This window comes from Leptonychotes weddellii, chromosome 3 (assembly GCF_054177405.1).
Source record: "Leptonychotes weddellii isolate Sample4059 chromosome 3, ASM5417740v2, whole genome shotgun sequence".
Lineage (NCBI taxonomy): Eukaryota > Metazoa > Chordata > Mammalia > Carnivora > Phocidae > Leptonychotes > Leptonychotes weddellii.
In genome coordinates, this window is record NC_138371.1 from 162,332,677 (window position 1) to 162,353,341 (window position 20,665).

Here is a 20,665-nt window from a genome sequence, read left to right on the forward strand (position 1 = left end):
GCTTAGAGGTTCCCACCAGACCATGAACTTCAAAGCTGACAGACTGAAACTAAGTGCATTACACTTCGTGAATGAAACCAGGTTGGGGAGACCTTTGCCCAGCGACCCACCCGGCTGTCTAGTGCAGCTGGTTAGAACGTCCACGTCCTTCTGCCTCCCAACCCAGCAATCGCATTCGGCCTCAGCTTCTCTCCCAAAGCCCCAAGGTCTGTGCCCCTCCCCACACCCAAGGCTCCCTCATCTGTGACCTAACCTGACAGGCCCTCATGGCTCCCGGCAGGAGGCACAATCCTTCCACTGACGAGGCCGGGACACCAGAACGGGGTGTCCTGTCCTACAGTGCAAGCTGCAGAAAAGTCTTGAGAACATGTTAGTGAGTATTAGGGAAAAGAACAGAACCGCTCGTTCTACGGTGCTGCAGGGTTTGGCACAAAAGCCACCTGGTGACGGGTCATCATACAAAGTGTGTGTTAACCACGTCAGTGCTTTCGACTTCCACGGCATTCACAGAAGGGAATTTCAGCGGTGCTTTCTAGAAGTGCTTCCAGTGTAATCACGACGAGCACGATCAAGCAGGAGGGAATCTGCTGCACCAAGGTAGAAACGGTCAGGTGAGGTAAGGCACCTGGTGTGAGCGTCCACGTGCAATGGTGTGACGTGGCTCCCTGCGCTTAGGCACATACTACTGTTTGGTCGGTACGGACGGCGGGCATCGCGTGAGAGGTAGGCCAACAAGGCATGGGTGGCAAGATACGGAGTCACAGGCACGAAAAGACAGGCAGGCTCCAGGGTTAGGACGCTCGCAGCCCTGAGAGCAGGGAGACCGGAGGGGAGGTGGGCAGAAGTGCCGGGGGGGCACCTGGGTGGCTCTTGGCCCCACTCCTCAGCCTCCCCTTCCTACGCTCGCAGCTGGCTCCTGCCGACCTCCAAGCCACCTGCAGCTCAGCCCTGGAGAGCACCGCTCTGAGGCCAGGAGCAGGACAGGGGGTAGGCTGGCACCCACAGCACCTCCACCTGCCGCCTCACCTCTGCGGTGCCCACAGAGCAGGCCCTCACACCACAGTCCCCACTCCTGCTGGCAGCCAGGCTCCTGAGCTCGGCTCCAAGAGGGTGACCCTCTGGTAGGGGCCGCCTCCTCCCTGCATCCCTCCCGCCATTGCTCATCTCTCGGTTGCCTCACACAGCACCATTCGCCCCCTTTGCTCCTTGGTTCTTTCACTGCCTCGGTAACAAATTCCCTCTCTGGTGGTATGAGGTCCGTTTGCCTGACTAACCCAGACTCTGACGGGAGATGCGTATAGAAGACCAGGGAAGCAGGCAAGGAAAGCATTTCAGTTTTGGACAAGGGAGGCTGCACTGGGCCTGCAAAGCTGAGAACGTGAGAGTGGTCTCTCCTGTATTTCCCATTTGCCTAAATGTCATAAATAAGCCAAGTGTCAGAAAACCCTCATGACCTCACCTATTCTGTCAGCTTGCCATGGAGCGAAACCCTTAAGTGGGGAATCACTGGCACCTACTAAGCCCGCCTGCTGCCTCCTCCCTGCCCTTGGCGGCCACCAAAGAGCCAGAACCTTCCAGAAGCTTAGCACAGGGGGGCCATCACCCTACCCCACAGCGAACATCCACATCATGGGCTTCATTCAATGTGTAATAAGATGGTCTGATAGCATCAAAGTTAAAAACATATACAGATTCCCCAAAGTCTCTCATCTATAACAATGCATGTTTGTTAGTTAACCCATTCTGTACTCTATCACTTGTCTGTTTAACCCTATAAATTCTAACATTGCAAACTTATGTACTTATTCAAAAAAATGTGATAATACTTGGAAAGGTCTCTTAAAGATGAGATAACGAACAACATGTCAAATGCCTTCGACTGATTTTATACTTAATCTCTATCTTTTGAGAATTTTTATAACATACTCTCAAGTAAATGAGGCTAGTCACATTTTATATGGTGTGAGAAAAATCTCAAAATTCACTATTACATCTACATGCCCAGTTGTCCTTTAGTAGTTGTGATTTCGTAAGGGAGAGGATTCGTTACCTTATCCCAAAAGGCAGTGAAGTCTTGCACGTGCACTATCATTTTACCATCTGATGGCAGCTGAGGGGTGCGCTGTGAGATCTCATCAAGTAACAGAAAGTTCTGCAGAAGAAGGAAAAAGGCAAGTTGAACTGCAGGAACAAAGCATACGCAAAAGTAATTGCTTTCGTGGGAATTTGCAATGTAGCATTTTACACAGTCCGTACATCACTTTGCCAACTGTATTTGAAGGCTTGACAAAAATCACAATGCAGTATGTATTATATAATTATATAATAGAGTGTATATACACAAAGAGTTCACAAAGCTATCTTTGTAACCTTCTCAACAAGTGTCCTGATTCTTCCCTAAAGAGAAAATACAGCTCCAAACAGCGAACACATTTAGAACCCGGACATTTTTATTGTGTTACTTCTGTGTTATGAACAATAAACGGGGGAGTTGGTAGGAAATGATTTCCATAAATATTTACCTAATCCCACCATGTGCCAAGCACCACGCCAGATGTTGGGAACACAATGATGAAGGCCACCCTCCGGCCTTCAGGAATCAAGTTGGCCCAAAAGGACAGGCTGGGGACATGAGACCAATGGCAGAGACTCCAAATGAAAAATATGGCTCTGCCCATTTATTTACTGTGACCTTGCCCTGGGCGCTTAGGTACACTTTCTCCCTGGACGTGTCAAATCAGCATATCATTCGTCATTAACTATCCCTTGTCATCATTTTTTTTTTTTTTAATTTGAGAGAGAGCGTGTATGGGCAGGGGTGGAGGGAGGGCGGTGGGGGGGGTGTTGACATTGAGAGATGCAGACTCCCCGCTGAGCAGGCGAGCCCCATGTGGGGCTCGATCCCAGGACCCCGAGATCATTACCTGAGCCAAAGTCAGATGCTTAACCAACGGAGCCACCCAGGTGCCCCTCCCTTGTCATCATTCTTAAAAAAAAAAAATGCTCCTAATAAGTTTCTAGCTCTTAAAAAATATTTTATAAGCGTTTTTCATTCTCCCTGTCTTTTCTCCTTAGTAAATACCCTCAGCAGCCAAAATGGCTACATCTTGCACTTCCTGCTCTTTTCCACAGAGTTAGCTGCTGCCCACTGCAATCTGACTGAATTAAATGAAGTCCTGCTAACCTTAACAAATGTAACATAATCACATATATAGGAAAACGCCTTCTTGCTCTGCAAAGGCTAGACATAATTCCACGAGAAAAGCTGCATCGGTACAGAAATGAGATAAACAACCAATACCACTTCCCCCCCGCCCCCAAAACTTTGAACGTGTGGCAGACTGTTAACGGCCCTCAAAATCTGCTCTCATTCTCCTGGGGAAACAAGACCCTAATTCACAGCTGGTGCGTGGCAGCCTGGAAAAGGGACTCCTCTTCCCAGCCTCCCAAGGAGCTGTGTGTAGCCACATGATTAAGTTCAAGCCAGTGGAAGTAACAATGTCCGAGAACCCTTTTTCCACCCAGTGGCTTGGAAGCTGTCAGCTTAGCCAAGGCCCCACACAGTGAAATAATAAGAAAGAAAGCGTCTGGGTCTCTAACACCACAGAATGAATACTAGCCATGGAACTTCTTAGGGGGTGAACTCTGTCCTCCCAAAAGGATATGCTGAAGTCATAAACCCAATGACCTCAAAATTTGACTTTATTCAGAAATGGGATCATTGCAGATGCAATTAAGGTGAGGTCATAATGGAGTAGGGTGAGCTCTAAATCCAATGAGACTGGTGTCCTTATAAGAAGATACAGAGGGGCGCCTGGTGGGCTCAATCGGTGGAGGATGTGACTCTTAATCTCTGGGATGTGAGTTCGAGGCCCACGCTGGGTATTGAGATTACTTAAAAATAAAATGTTAAAGATGCAGAGACACACAGGCAGAAACCAGCGAGGAGACGATGAAGACAGAGATCAGAGTGACGGCAACAACAAGCTGAGAAACGTCATGGTCAGCCGGCAACCACGAAGCCAGAGAATGCATGGAAGGAGTCTCCCTTATGGCTTTCAGAGGGCTCGTGACCTTGAGGACACCTTGATTTCAGACTTCAGGCCTCCAGAACTGTGCAACCACAAATTTCTGTTGCTCTGATCCACCTAAGTTTGTAATACTTTGTTACAGCAGTCCTAGGAAACCAACACACAACCTTAGGAAGATTTGTGCAGGAGAGAGAAATCAACTACCCTGTGTACGCAGCTTTCATGTGGTTATTCTGGGGCAAACCTAACCCTAACCAACGTAGGAAGCAACTGAAGTAAGTCTGTGGAAGCATTTTCGGGAAACAACATATAAGTCACCTGCTACTCCAGAAATCGTCAACACGCTTGAAGTCATTAAAATCCTTCTACCAGTCACAAAGCTACAAATCTGAGTTCCACGTTCGACTTCAAAAGAACCGGTAAAAGCCGGACGTGCAAAGTTTCCTCTGTGCAGGAAAACATACTCCTGTGCATTTCTCCCAAAGAGCCAGCTGGGGTGAGGCGTGGACTGCTCACTCATTCCCCACTCCTCCGGGCTCGCTGGGGACCCTCCTCCTGCCCCCCGGCGGTGTCGAGCAGGGCAGCAGAACGGACAGACAATGAGGGTTCCCTTGCAGGCTTTAAAGCCAGCCCGGCCCAAACTCTCTTTCCCCACCACCTCTCCCATCGTCAACCAGGTAGCAACTCTTGCCTCTTCTGCCACACAGTTCAGCTCCTTCCAATTCTTCATTCCTCTTGGAACAACGTAATTTTGGAATGTCACTAGCAATTATTTATGATACTGACACAATTTTTTGCTGTCTCCCCGTACCTCCTGGTTCCTTCTCCCAGCAGTCCCAACAGCACCAAACTTATCCCAAACACCACCCCCTACTGATCTCACTGAAATACCTCTGAGAATGTCCACCATGCTTAAACCCTTCAGTGACCCATGAGCACCTCAGTCCGCACTCCCCGAGTGGCCTCTACCGTGATACCCTTGAGTACTAAACCCACCCATCCTTCCCAGCCTGCTTCAGATGCTAATCCTCCTGGGAACCAGCTCACAATGGCCCCAGCTGTCACTGCCCACCCTACTTCTGAGTCCCCAAAGGGGATGTCAAGTCACAGTGAGGGAGAAGACTATGCCATTCACACACTTACAAACAGCCTCAGCTCCCACATAACACTGAGCTTCACAAAGGGTCAGCACATCACGGATATCCCCTAAAGGTACAAGCAGACCGTATGACTGGTTCAAGTGAGTCTAGCCACTGACTACGTCGTTACAGTCCGACACAGTATGCGTTAACACGGTATGAGTTAAATATAAGGCAACAAGCAGGAGGTTATAAATGGTATAAATCTTGTCTAGACAGAATATAATTCCAATTTTATAGCATAAGCATATCACCAAGATATAAAATTCAATATTCAGTATGTGCATATTAGAATAGCAATTCCCCCCACCTTCAAGAAAAGAAAGAGGGACGCCTGGGTGGCTCAGTCGGTTAAGCGTCTGCCTTCAGCTCAGGTCATGATCCCGGTCCTAGGATCGAGTCCCGCATCGGGCTCCCCGCTCTGCGGGGAGCCTACTTCTCCCTCTGCCTCTGCCTCTCTCTCTCTCTATCTCTCATGAATAAATAAATAAAATCTTTAAAAAAAAGAAAAGAGAAACTATGCACAAAGTGAGAAAGTAAATCTATTGAGCATTTGTCCGGAAATAATAGGTCTGAGTGGAGAAAGAAGTCACAGTCTCCCGGGGGTTAAATGAGACTCCACTCAACACATGAACGGCTTGGAAAGGTGCCAAAAGCGCTGACTGGATTTTTCTCTAGAACTCAGGCTGATGAGAAGGCTGACATTAAATCGCCATTACAGCCATGAAGTGCATATCCAGAGCAGGTCATGCGGGAAAGTATCAGACATCAGGACTCAAGCCAGAAAAAATTGACTTCGGAGTGGCTCGTAGGCAAAAAGCCTAAGCAGCTTTATGAACAATATAACCTCAAGACACACATTACTGGGTGTAGACGTTGTTAAGACTCCCAGTGCTTTGAAGTTAAGACAAGATCTTTTATAATCCTATTGGACTCGTTCAATGTCACTAAGAGAAAAATAGAAGGAACTTCCTGGGCCTCTAACCTCATAATAAATCTTTCATTTTCAGTACATGGGAAAAAAGGAAATTGAAAAGTATGTGTAAAAAAGAAGAGAGTACACTACACAGCCCACCTGAGGCTTTCCCCCAGGGTTGTAGACCATAGCGCCATCTTGAAGGGGGAAAGGTCTGCTGGATTTACCTCCTACAACTCCCAAATGCAGTCTTCCTGGAAATCATGCTGGATGGCCTGCCCAACCTACCGCGTCCAGGCTGCAAGAGACACTGTCACAGCTCCTGTGTGCCCACCAAGCTTCTGACCCTACAGTCAGACCTCACCTAGTCCTGACCTGCGCATCTTTTCTTCCTCTCCTGCTGCCATTTCTACCTCTAACTGCACGTTAACACATCTAAGTGAGAGGCACGGATAGGAAGAAGAGTGAACACTGGATCAGGGCACCTGGGTGGCTCAGTCGTTAAGCATCTGCCTTCGGCTCAGGTCAGGATCCCAGGGTCCTGGGATCGAGCCCCACATCAGGCTTTCTGCTCAGCGGGAAGCCTGCTTCTCCCTCTCCCACTCCCCCTGCTTGTGTTCCCTCTCTCTCTCTGTGTCTCTCTCTGTCAAGTAAATAAAATCTTAAAAAAAAAAAAAGAAGAGTGAACACTGGATCAGTTCATTCTATTCAGTGCCTATCACCTCTGTCAGGAACCCAAAGTCAAGACGTGCTCCTGAGTGGCTCTCAAATCTGGCCCCGGTCTATTCCAGCCTAATCCAAACCACGTCATTCCGTTCCTGGACTGCATCTTCCAGCTCTGCCCTGGGCAACCACCCCCACCTCCTCTGATCCAGTCCCCAGGCTGCAGCCAGAGTGAGCTCTGAGAAGGCAAAACACCTTCAAGTTGTCTGTAGGGGGCTGCATCCCCTGCTCAGGCCTCCAGCACTCTCTATTCTGCAGCCTCAGACATTCCTGGTTCCTCAAATTCATGGATCTCCTTTTAGTGTACCAAGCGCTCTTTGCTTTTGCCACATAACTATCCCCACAAAAATGCAAAATATCAGCCTCCTACCTCTCGCAAACGCCTCTTCTTCCCCACCCCCTCCTAACGCCCCCAACATGTAATTCTCCGGGTCACTCCTTCAGCCTTGCCAGGAAGCTTACCTCCAAAATTACACCAGTGTGTCTGCAAAGCACCTCAGAGCACCTCAGACTCCCTTTCAAGGACTAATGACACAAAACACACATTAACGAGTGTCATTGTTTCAGTATTTACCAACCCTCACTTGATGACACATAAATTCCAAGCAGGAAGGACTTCTGTGCATTATCATTGTATATATACATCTAGCGCAACCCCAGGCTTAAGGTAGGTGCTCAGTTACTTTGTGGAGTGACTGAATGAATTCCAAATGGGCTCTCTAAAAGTCCAGCATAAACCAAGACAGCTGTTAGTTTCTCCTCAACTGATTTGTCTTTTTTCTTTTTTTTAAGATTCTATTTATTTATTTGACAGAGAGAGAGAGGGAGAGAGCACAAGCAGGGAGAGGGAAAGCAAGAAGCAGGTTCCCAGCTGAGCAGGGACCCCGACGCAGGGCTGTATCCCAGGACCCTGGGATCATGACCCGAGCCGAAGGCAGACGCTTAACCAAATGAACCAATGAGGCACCCCTCAACTGATTTTAGTCTTAACATGATCCTGACATCGTTTATATTGGCTAAGCACATCCTGGCTTTGTGTGCTTTTTTCCGTGGGTGGGGCAATGGTCTCCACACGAGGCATATTTTCAGATACACAAGCACACTTGCCTAAGACATAGATACCTTGGGCTCTGCATGACCCGGGGAATCAGAATCTCCAACGTGTGATAATTTAGTTCTAATAAACACTCCAGGTGATTCTGATGCACTCAAGATTGAAATTTCTTAAAGGGTTATAGAAACCATACGGGCTGAAAAAGAGTCTAAGATCTAAAAGAAAATAAGAGGGGCGCCTGGGTGGCTCAGTCGTTAAGCGTCTGCCTTCAGCTCAGGTCATGATCCTGGAGTAACGGGATCGAACCCCGCATTGGGCTCCCTGCTCGGCGGGAGGCCCTCTTCTCCCTCTCCCACTCCCCCTGCTTGTGTTCCCTCTCTCACTGTGTCTCTCTCTGTCAAATAAATAAATAAAATCTTAAAAAAAAGAAAGAAAGAAAGAAAAGAAGATACTTCGATAATTACATTGACACCACCCTGAAGCAGTTTCCCACACTAAACACCCCCTTCGCACCACTCCTCTGCACAAACACATCTAGATGTTATAGTGAGAGTAGTTTTTAGATGAGATTACCATTTAAATCAGTGCACTTTAAGTAAAGCGAATTATCCTCCATATTGGTGGGTGGGCCTCACCCAATCAGTTGAAGCCCTTAAGAGGAAAGAAAAGACTGACCTCAAAAGACGAGAGAATTCTATCTCCAGACTGCCCTCTGACTCGAGATACACTTTAAAGCTGCGTGGTCTTAATCTTCCTTTATTTCATGATGGCCAAACTAATGTTGCTGACCAAGTAAGACTGGCGTTTCTAACTACCTACGAGGCCCAAGAGCCGAGCCCAGAAGCCAGGCCAGCAGAGTCTACATTGACTATGCCTCACTAAGATCCACCAAGTCCAGCTGGGCTGGTCTGAGATACACAGATGCACACAGAATGGGGGAGATGCAGATAAAGACCCAGCTCCCCTGGGCCAGGACCCCCTCAAGGCCTGCTGTCCCAGGAATGCCCATCCAGTCTGCTTCCTCACTGCATTTCTCTAGCTTCTAGTATAAGCTGGGCCACCCTGCACCTCTGCTGGTCCCAGCCCTTTCCTGTAACTTTTGCTTCAGTCAATCCAGTATTTATCTGCTGCCCATGACGTGCCCAACATGGTACTAGGAGAGCAATGTAGACAACATAACAGCAGGTAAGAAAGCAGGGTCTGGGAAAAAGCCCCGTGCATCACTGACGGGCCGTGTGCAGATGGCCACGCTGGCCCACCTCCTGCAGGAATGCTTTCCCTACCTGTCACGTGGGGACACTCATGCTTCCGTGTTGCGGTCAGGATGAAAGGACATCATGTGCCCGGACACAGTAAGCACGAGCTGCAGTGGTGACAATTGCAGAATTCCAGGAAAACTTACATGGGAAGCTGGAATCTGGAAAAGTTCTCTGTACACTTAGAACATTGCTACGGCCAGGCCAAAGTATGCCCCCAGATATGCTCTTTCAAGATGCAAAAGCTACATAAGAGAAATGTTACTGAGGGGCGCCTGGGTGGCTCAGTTAGTTAAGCATCTGTCTTCGGCTCAGGTCATGATCCCAGGGTCCTGGGATTGAGTCCTGCATCAGGCTCCCTGCTCAGAGGGGAGTCTACTTCTCCCTCTCCCAAATAAATAAATTTTTTAAAAAATCTTTAATAAGATAAAGAAATTTTATTGAAATGCATGGGTCACCACTTAAAAGTTGCTGGAAGCCGCTGTCGGAAAGAATGATAAACTTGGGGACCAGAACTGACCCCATAAGACCGAGCTCTCTCCTGGGTAATAATTTTTAATAGGATAGAAACTTTGTCATAAGAAAAATCTCAGCTTTTATGAAAAAACTATTAAAAAAAAAAAAGGAGGGCGCCTGGGTGGCTCAGTTGGTTAAGCGACTGCCTTCGGCTCAGGTCATGATCCTGGAGTCCCTGGATCGAGTCCCGCATCGGGCTTCCTGCTCGGCAGGGAGTCTGCTTCGTCCTCTGACCCTATCCCCTCTCAGGTGTTCTCTCTCTCTCATTCTCTCTCTCTCTCAAATAAATAAATAAAATCTTTAAAAAAATAAAATAAAATAAAAAATAAATAAATAAATAAAAGGAAAGGAAAGAGAAAAAAAGAAAAGAGAAGAAAAAGAAAAAGAGAAAGAGAAAAAATTCAAGCCCAGAGCCATCAAGCTCACTAGACCTGTTATTACTACATATCTAGCGCTGTGGAGGAATAGGAAAACCAGGTTTATTTGTAAAGCCCAGGCACTCAAGTTCACGCCCTGGCCCCCTCACAGGGCCAATTTATCTTCATTTTGGACCTCTTTATAAACACACAAATACTTGAGCACCTACCATGTGTGGGGCCGCATCTTGGTGATGTAAGTTATTTGCCCTGAGCAATGTAGGGACAGCTAATTTGGAAAAGGAGGTAGTGGGTATGGTGGGCGGGGAACAAATTTGGAGGACCTTCCCAGAAATGGGCTGAGACAGGCAGAACGTGAAAGGAGACCCACAGGCATACTCAGAAACCACAAGCCAGGCATCTATGGAGGAAGGAACCCACCTTTCATCAGGGAGAAGCACTCGAGGCTGAGGCCATTCTCACTGCCTATGGAGCAGGGCCCTTCTGCAAGCTCTTCCCTTCTCAGCCCAGAGAGGAATCTTCCTCCCCGCCACCCCCCCACCCGCCTGCCCAGACTGCTACCAGTCGCTACCTAGTCATTCGAGATGGCCCAAGGGATGAAATCTGCTTGTGAATTTTCTGCTGCTGTAGACGTAATCACCCTGCAGCTACCACGATACCCCACAGCCCTGGGCCACTGCTGTTGATCTTGCTGCACGAGCAGCAACTTAGTTATCTTTAGTGCACTCTACCTAAGACGACGGGGAGGGGAATACGGACATCATTCTGCAATGACTGCTGGCTTTGATGCTGAGAAAGTTAAACCTCACCTAACCACAACATGGTGACACCAAAATCAAAACAGGCCTTTTGCTTACAATCCACCTACAACTTAAAAAGGTTGTTTGTTGGGGCGCCTGGGTGGCTCAGTCGTTAAGCGTCTGCCTTCGGCTCAGGTCATGATCCCGGGGTCCCGGGATCGAGCCCCGAGTCAGGCTCCCTGCTCGATGGGGAGTCTGCTTTTCCCTCTGCCCCTCACCCCGTTCACGCTCTCTCTCTCTCGCTCTCTCTCTCAAATAAGTAAATAAAAATCTTTAAACCAATAAAAAAAAAAGATAGATAAAAAGGTTGTTTGTCACCAGACCTTGATTCTTTGGATGCTGATGACCGCCTCGGACACCTTCTCAATGGCCGCGGGGAAGAAGAGGGTGACGGTCAACCGCACAGCCCCATACAGAGACATCGCCACAAACACATGGCTGGCTGTGATCACGTTGCCAAGAAGCACATAGGTGGTGAAAGTCACAAAAATGATGATTTTGCTTGCAACGAAAAACGATGCCAAATTCATTCCTCTGAGGTAGGAACTGCTCAGAATCTTGGAAATTTCCTTCCTGGAAAAGAGAGTAGGATACAGGTTTACAAGGAAGCATCGACATCCAAGTCGTGAATTCCAGTGCCTTTTGCATATGGCCCCTTTCCAGGGAGGGACATGGATTAAGACAAATCTTCCCTCAGTTATGGAAATATCCTACAGCACACAGCCCGGGGCCAACCCCAACACAAGGACCACATACTCATAACCACTTCGCTCATCTGAACTAAATGGAGGCTTCATGTCGCACATTAACATCCTGGGTCAATCCAACCGCATATGAACATTCAGTCAACAAACGTGCGTCAATACAAGTCCTGTGCTGGGCTCCTTGCTGATGGCAGCCAGACACACAGCCTGTCTCCTCTAGGAGCTCATGAACTCATGGGAGAAGAGAAAAAGCAACCTAAAATATATGCACGAGACAGAAACAGCTAGTAAGAGGCCCCATGGGCCCCCGGAGAAGAGGAGTCTCACTCAGAGCAGTGGAACCTGGGTCGGGGTGGCGGGGAGGTGAGCTAGGTTAGTCGGGCTCGCTGGGGCCTGAGAAGAAGGCAGCTGAGTGCATTCGAAGGAGAGGAAGATGCAGCTACAAAGCAGATGCAGCGGTGAGCAGGGGCACAGTGCGGACGTGGTGCTGACGAAGAAACACCGTGAGCGCGAGGGCCAAACGCACCAAATATTTAAATCAAAGACTGAAAACAATTCCACAAACATAAAGCAAAACAAAGAGGAACAGCATTTCCATGGCTCTGTTTCTCTGTTTGGCATGAATAATACTGATGTATACAGTCTGGCCCAATCTCTACAATCTTCCTATTTGTTCTGCGTTAACATAAATTATAGTTTCCGTGTAAATGTCCTACTTGCAAATACTACCAGCATTGCTTGTTTGGGATTTAGGGTATCAAGAAACATCTGGAGTTTTATTTTGTAGTAGTAGAAGCACATACACTCTCTCTCCTTTAAGAAGACAGTAAATGGAAAAGCGGGTTAAGACGGTATACAGCGCGAGGCGGGGTGGACAGTGTTTTAGTTCACATTCTAAACTTTCAACGTCCAAAAACGCCTCAAATATTTCAGTAAAGGCAGGAGACAGAAAAGTACAAAAACAGGCTGTGATATACACAGAATCTTACCTTCTCAAGTAGGTGATAAGGTCTGCAAATGACTTTTCCCAAGCATACATTTTTATTATTCTTATGCCAGTTATAACTTCATTCATGGTCCTGATCCTGACGTCTGTGAAGGTTGCGGTCTTACTCCTAAGGGGACAGACATGGGAGATGAGCCACAGGCCCACTTCCTTTATGACCACAGGCATAGCCCAAGAGCCAGGGATCAAATGATTCCCTACAGCAGCACCTTTGCTCGGACGACACAGGCGGCTCCTACTCAAAACACAAATGGAAAAAGACTTCAATTAGGAAGTCAACAATCCATCCCAATTCAAGAAGTAATTTGGAGAACTTGCAATAGGGGCTAAGGAAGGCACAAAAGAGAGGCAGATACAAACCGTCTGCTCCAGGAGGTCATGGTTGGGTAGGGAAGGCAGAAAGGCCCCGGAATTGAACCATAATATGGTTGGCTGCAGTATAATAAAGTGGGACAACGTGCTGGGGGGCAGAAAAGAAAGGGCTGTTAATTCTACTGGGCAGAGGAGAGAGCAAGAGAAGCTTCAGAGTTCCGGTAGCACTGGAACGGGACCCCAAAGACACAGAACATTTCTCCATGGCAAAGGCAGAGCCATTTCCAAAGTGAGAAACACCATGAGTAAAGATACATCAGAGAAAACTGGATGCGCTTCAAACAGCGTATCATCACGCACCTGACAACCTTCACAGTGACCCACTTCTAACCCTCTGAGACCATCAACTCCTCTACCACATACGCTGCTAGGACTGTGGGACATATAAAGACACAATCGAGGCTGACCTTGCCCTTGGGGAGCTTGTAATTTAAGGGACACACTGAATTAAAAACAAGACACACACCTGCACACCTGAAAATGGTTCTAACACAAGCATCATAAAAATACACACAGCCAGGGGCGCCTGGGTGGCTCAGTCGTTAAGCGTCTGCCTTCGGCTCAGGTCATGATCCCAGGGTCCTGGGATCGAGTCCCACATCGGGCTCCCTGCTCAACAGGAAGCCTGCTTCTCCCTCTCCCACTCCGCCTGCTTGTGTTCCCTGTCTCTGTCAAATAAATAAAATCTAAAAAAAAAAAAAAAACACAATACACACAGCCAGACCTGGGCCTCGAAATGGATATTTAAATTGTACTATTATTTAATACATGTTTAAATAACTTCATCATATGTAAAGTCTGCTTGAAGACACTACTTATGAGGTACAGTGCCTGAAAAGCCAGCCGAGAGGAGCCAGCGGATGCCTTCCCCTCTCCAGCTGCAAGACTGGCCCTCAGCTCAAGGCCGGAGCCTCCACTGGCTAAAGCCGGAGCAGCCGACAATCAGCAGAAAGAAGAGATCACAGAAGACGTTTCGTTTTTGAACAGAAGCATGGGGCAGACCATGGATATTAACAAATACATACCACCTATTTTTTAAACCAATGATTCTCTTACCGGAACGATGAAAACAGCTTCCCGAGGCAGCTTTGCAAGGGCAGAAGGATAATCAGAACTGCAATCCCAGCAAGACAGGATATTCCTATTTCCATCCAGAGCAAGGCAGTCACTGCGATCGCCTGCAGTGGTCCTGCCCACAGAAAGTGCAAGAATATGGTCACCTTAAAAGAAAAAAGGATGCTTTCTTAGGGCAACAGGAACACAAACTCAGTAAGGACCCAGTAGAGAAACAACCAGCTCTGAAAAAACAGATGGGAACCTACACAGAAATGATCACAGTGGGTTTTAAACCTACTAAAGCAAAAATCCAAGGATCCACCCCAGACGAAGCTATTCCAGAACACCGCAGAGCAGGTTTCAGGGACATCCAGGGAACCTGACTAGACTACAGCATCCGAAGGAAGATCTCAATTCTGTCTGCCCCACGCACGGGCTCAGGGTTCCCCCAAACTTCCTCCCCTGGGCTCCCTGGTACCTCACAAAAGCCTGTATTATGGAACCTGGGAGGAAACTAAGTCTTATTCATCCCCAAAACTAAATAGGAACCCTAGTTCATGTTTGATGAATGAATAATTGGAAGAGAAGTAGTCTAGGGCAATACAGCTCAGACCAGCAGCTACAATGCCCTGGACAGGAAGGTATATTCACAAGGTAAGTGTAAATGGACTGTGGTAGGGTAGAAAAGAATAGCTTGTTTCTGGCTGGGGATTACCCATTTGGCATGTTTTTATCAAAGGCTTCCTGGGGCACCTGGGTGCCTCAGTTGGTTGAGTGTCTGACTCTTTGTTTCAGCTCAGGTCATGATCTCAGGGTCAAGGGATCGAGCCACACATCAGGCTCTGCGCTCAGCGCAGAGTCTGCTTCTCCCTCTCCCTCTGCTCCTCCCCCGCTGCTCATTCTCTGTGCTCTCTCTGACTCGTGCTCTCTCTCTCTCATTCTCTCTAATAAATAAATAAAATATTTTTCTAAAAAAATGGGGCACACGGGCGGCTCAGGCGGATAAGCATCTGACTCTTGATTTTGGTTCAGGTCATGATCTCAGGGGCACGAGATGGAGCCCGACGTTGGGCTCTGTGCTCAGCAGGGAGTCAGCTTGAGATTCTGTCTCCCTGTCGTTCTGCCTCTCCCCATGCTCACGCACGCTCTCTAAAATAAATAAATAAATAAAATCTTTTGAGGGGAGGGTGCTTCCTACGTAGCAGGCACTCTACAGGGCACAGAATAATCCCTGCCCACCAGGAGGTCATCATACATAGGAGGAGAAAGAATTCGGCCAGCAATATCAACACAGTGTGCTCAGAAGGGCCAGTCCTGAAGGACTATGGGACATTTCACCAGGCTGGGCAAGAACACTGCTGTGTGCTCACGTATAACTGAAGTATGCTGTAGATGCATCTGGAAAACAAAACTCTCCCCTACCGGACAACACATATTATTATATCTGAGTTGCACACTGAAGAAATGAGAACTGGATTAAAAAGTATCCTCATCTCAGGACGCCTGGGCAGCTCAGCGGGTTAAGCGTCTGCCTTCGGCTCAGGTCATGATCCCAGGGTCCCGGGATCCAGCCCCTCGGCGGGCTCCCTGCTCGGCGGGAAGCCTGCTTCTCCCTTTCCCTCTGCCTGCCGCTCTGCCTACTTGTGCTCTCTCTCCCCTCCCTCTGTCAAATAAATATATAAAATCTTTTAAAAATAAAAAAATAAAATAAAGTATCCTCATCTTATGTCCTCAACAGAAGTCTGGCCTATATGAAAAACTGGCACATGGAATTCCAAGACGTTAAACCAAGTAAGGGGGCAGGAGCACAAAGGCTCCCCAGAGGCAGCTGACCTGGTCAAACTTGTTCACGTCATTGGACAGCAGATTGACGATCTGGCCGGTGGTGGTCTTCCCCATGGCCACGTTACTGAGGCGAAGCGCCTGAAACAGAAGAGGGGAATGGAGAATCACATTCCTACAGTGATATCAAGCCACACTTAGGAAAGCAGCAAAGTGGAGTGTGCTTTGACGGGGCCTCGTATGATGTCATGCAAGCAGGGTGACCCGTGAGAGCAGGGCTCTGGGGACCTGGGTTCGGCCTTCCACTCCTCCATGTGGTGGCAGCCACATCCCACAAGGAACAAAGGGAGCAACTGGAGGTACAAGCCAACTCTCTCACCCCATTTTGTGATGAATTTGGACGTGCCCAAAGTATAAAAGGATGTATACTCGGGAGTCAACTGAAGTAATTTTGAGCCACATTCTGAGAGTGGAGAGGCCGTCTAAGGACAAAAGCTAGGGGACGGACTATACATCTGGAGTCAGTCATTAATTCTGCGTGTGACGTCATGCGAAAACTCTGGGTCTGAAGTCTCCTTATGTGAATGGAAATAACCCCAGACACTGTCTAGACAGGGCACAGGGTTCCTAGGAATGGGACACTTGTTATCAACCACGTGGAGGACACCAGGTGACTGATGAGTGGTGTTTCCCATTTAGAGATGGGACAAGATAAGGACAAGCACCTGTAACTCAAGTGGGACCTGGACAGTGGGGACAGCAGCACAGGGAGCTGGGGACGGTTTCCACTGAGTGACACTATGGGCAGGACAGATCCTGCATGATGAAGAGGAGAAACCCTATGGAGAGAAAGGAAGAGTACTGTGGCCGGAAGGAACAGCATGCAGAGCCAGGGAAGGGAAATGTAGAGGCAGTTGAGTAACGGATACCTGAAATCTGGCTAGAAAGGTAGAACAGAAAGCAGCTAGTGTATGGAAAACAAAATGGAACAGTAAACATCTTTTTACATTTGAGCGAGAAACTCAACTTTAGGAATATTGAACTGTAGATGCGACTGGCCAGGAGATGCTCAGAAGAAGGGGGGACGAGGGACAACTCGTGACATAGTCCAGGCAAGAGGTAACAAGACTGTGTGCTAGGATTGTGTGAAGGGAAAAGAAGGGCCAGACAGGGCACCTGGGTGGCTCAGTTGGTTAAGCGACTGCCTTCGGCTCAGGTCATGATCCTGGAGTCCCGGGATCGAGTTCCGCATCGGGCTCCCTGCTCAGCGGGGAGCCTGCTTCTCCCTCTGACCCTCCCCCCTCTCATGTACTCTCTCTCATTCTCGCTCTCTCAAATAAATAAATAAATCTTTAAAAAAAAAAAAAAAGAAGGGCCAGACATACATGAAAACACTTTGAAAAGTTATGAAGTGCTACACAAATGTAAATAAATCAGTCACAAAAAAAATACAACCCTCTCCCCACTAGGGAGAAAAAAAGAAAGAAACGCCCCTCTAGGAAAGAAATAAACCTCAGTGTGCCTTCACTACTGAAAGCTATTTTGAAAATATTTTTAAAGCCAATTTCACATACAAATACACGTGAATCCCTCATGTAGAAAAAAAAATTATAGAAGTAGACATCTGACAACTAATTGTAACAATGAAAATAAGACAGAATGCCACACAAAACTGATTCTAAAACTGATCATTTTCGGAAAAAAAAAAAAACCTCAAGACAACTGCACCCAGCTGGAATCGTCATTCACAGACGGTCACTGCTGCTGACAATGAGAACCAGAGGGTAAGATGGTGTAGATGACAATTTGTGCAAAAGACAAAGCTCCTCTCGGTGGACCATCAGGACACCTCATCATTCGGTTATGCCTGAGGCTGAGTACAGTGATGGATGAAAGACTGACTCTGGAAGAAATGCTCACATAAGTTAATGGCAGCCCTGCAGCAAACACAGAAATGAATCATCTGTCAAAAGAAAATCAGTCATACTCTAGCTAGGCCACAAAGAATAGTGGAGTGTCATTAATGTTACTAATGAGGAAGACAGAGCTTACAAGCAAACTGTCAGACTTCTGCTTCCAACCATGAAAGAATGGTCAGCACTGAACTCACCCTCAGTTGTAAAACTATAAAACTGGACAGAACATACAAAGCAGCTGTTTCAGGCACTGGCCCACAGGCGGCAAAGGACCGGGAGCCTTCAGTGAAGGGAAATACCAGAGCAGAGGCCCGTAACCCGCCTGGCTTTCTGCCCGGGGGCATTTTCTGCCCCAGTAGAACAGCAGTTTCACTGAGCCAAGGAGGAAGAGCTACCTGTTCCAAGTTGCAAAAATATCTGGAATTTGCAAGCCAGAGTGGCAGAAGGGTAGGCACCAAAAGTTTTTGTAGGGAGTTAGCAAAGGGGTTTAGCCGCAGCTGTGGGCTCAAGAGAGACTCCAAAGGTCAGACGAGGGACATGGAGTTTCTGCCCATCCAGAATAAAGAGATCTCTACAAGCACCTCAGACACTCCATTTAGACACCAGGAGGATCATGCCTTAGTAATAAAGATCATACTCTAGGGTAAGAGCCATGCACTTGGACAGAGTTTAAAATGGAAATATCTGCCATAGATAGATACACAGACACATAAAGTAGGAAGGTAGGTCGTTACACAGGTTGACAGATCCAATCCTGCCAGGAATTGCTTATAAGCACAAAACTCAATATGCTTTAGTCAAAGCCCCCTATAATATTACCCCTCATAACATCCAACATAATAAACAATTATTAAACATACAAAGAAGAAAATGTGACCCATGATCAAAGACAAAGAATACAGGCAATAGAAGTAGACCCTGAGATGATCCACTTTTTGAAATTAGTAGATAAGAACTATAAAACAATTATTATAAATATGTCCAAGGAGTTAAGGAAAATATGGTTATAATAAGTGAACTAGAATAGGTAATTTCTAGGAGAGCAATGAACACTATCAAAAGGAACCAAATGGAAATTTTAGAGCTGAAAAGTACAATATGAAAAATTCACTAGATAATATTAGTAGCAGAAAACTTCCATTAATCTGTTCCCAGATTCATCAACTCTTTTAGATTACAATCTGAAGAATAGAAAAGAGAGAGAAATTGAAGGGGGAAAAAAAGCATAAGGGTTCAGTGGGACAATATCAAGGAATGAAACATACATGAAACTGGATTTCTAGAAGAAGACGACAAAATAGGGAAGAAAAAATTATCTGAAGAAATAATGGCTGAAATTTTTCCAAGGTTGGTAGAAAATATTAATTATTATTATTTTATGTAAAATAGTCCAACATTAAGATTAAACAGACTATAATAAGCTAAGATGCCTATTTGATCTCTAAGGCAACACTAAAAACACACAAAGAGATACTGCTAAAAAGCCAATAACGGAGACTGTCACAAGGGATTAACAAAAGACAGACCTAAGTTGCTGTACACGGAAGATGCACTTTAAATACACTGACAGGTTGAAAGTGAAAGGATAAAAAAGATATGCCATGCAAACAATACGTACAATGAATGTGGTATGGTTCTATTAATATCAGACAACAGACTTTGAGACAAGGAATATTGCCAAAGATTAAGAGGGACATTTCATAATAATGTCAATTCACCACTCCTAAATGTGTACAGATCAGATTATAGAGTTTCAACATATATGAGACAAAAACAGAACTAAAGAGAAAAATGAGAAAAGACCACAATCATAGATTTCAGCATCCCTCTCTCAGTAATTGATAAAAGTATTAAAAAAAAAATCATATGGATACAAAGATGTGAACAACATTGGTAACCACCTTAATCTGACATTTATGGAACAGCACACCCAACAGCTACAGGACAGTTTTCTCAAGCACACACTGAATATTTCTCAACATAGACCCTATATGCTAGGATCATAAAATAAATCTCAATAAATTTCTAAACATAAAAATGTTACATAGAATGTTCTCTGATGAACAAAAGAATTAAATTGGAAATCACTAAGATAGCTCTAAAAATGCCAGATATTTGAGAATTAACCACATACTTCTATATAGCAATGTGGCAAAGAAGACATCCTAAGAGAAATCAGAAATATTTTCAAATAAATGAAAATATACCATATCACAATTTGTAGGATACAGGTAAGCAAGTCTTAGAAGAAACTTCTGGCTTTAAATGTTTGACATTAAAAAGAAAGGTAGGTATAAAATTGATGATCTAAGAATTCTACCTAAGACTAAGACCAAAGAAACAGAAACACACACACACACAATCACTGTTCACACCTACAGAAGAGCCTCTAATAAAATCAATTATATGTCTGTTGCCCCCAGGACCTATCAGCTGATTTGAGTGCACAGGGCCTGTCATATTTATTTACATCAGCATAATCATAAAAACAGCTGATCTTTATTGAGCACCTACTACAACCCAGACAACTGAATAGGAAACAACCTTACAAAGTAAGAATTACTCCTATTTTGCAGATGAGAAAATAAGCTGAATATATTCATGCCTGACAGAGAACACTCGGTATTTTTTCTTTTAGTGAAGCAAAATTACCACTCTTCATTATTATAGAAAATTAAAGTGTAGTTCTAAGAAATTATATATGTTATAGTTGAAAAACAGTTCATGTTGGGTATAGAGAAAAAACAATGTACAAATTAATGCATCATCATCCTGCCAATGGTTTGGTTTCACATTTCCTTAAGTTGACAGGGTATAAAAGGATACTGTTTGATTAAATTTGTTTTCCTTGTGGGAGCACAATGGTTCCACCATGAGAGCAATAAAAAACAAACAAAAGAAACTGGAATCAATTATTTGCACAGTATATGCCAGAACCAGGATTAGTATCTTTACTAAATCAAGAGCACTTAAGTATCAAGAAGAATTATAAAATTCTACCAATTTTAAAAAGAATG

The 20,665-nt window shown here is 46.0% G+C and overlaps 1 protein-coding gene across 5 annotated transcripts in view; it reads right to left on the reverse strand.

Moving 5' to 3' along the window:
- The window catches only part of ABCC4 (ATP binding cassette subfamily C member 4 (PEL blood group)), a 231,460-nt gene that overhangs the window by 144,874 nt on the left and 65,921 nt on the right, over window positions 1–20,665 (reverse strand). For 4 of the 5 annotated variants that reach the window (XM_081815104.1, XM_031028548.2, XM_081815103.1 and 1 more), the window contains 5 exons: window positions 15,784–15,873; window positions 13,951–14,114; window positions 12,506–12,631; window positions 11,136–11,385; window positions 2,051–2,152 (listed from right to left, as the gene is read on the reverse strand). In XM_081815104.1, coding sequence (XP_081671230.1) covers window positions 2,051–2,152; window positions 11,136–11,385; window positions 12,506–12,631; window positions 13,951–14,114; window positions 15,784–15,873 — 732 coding nt within the window. Of the gene's footprint in view, window positions 1–2,050; window positions 2,153–11,135; window positions 11,386–12,505; window positions 12,632–13,950; window positions 14,115–15,783; window positions 15,876–20,665 lie in introns of those variants that run through there. The other variant, XM_081815105.1, reaches the window with a different exon arrangement.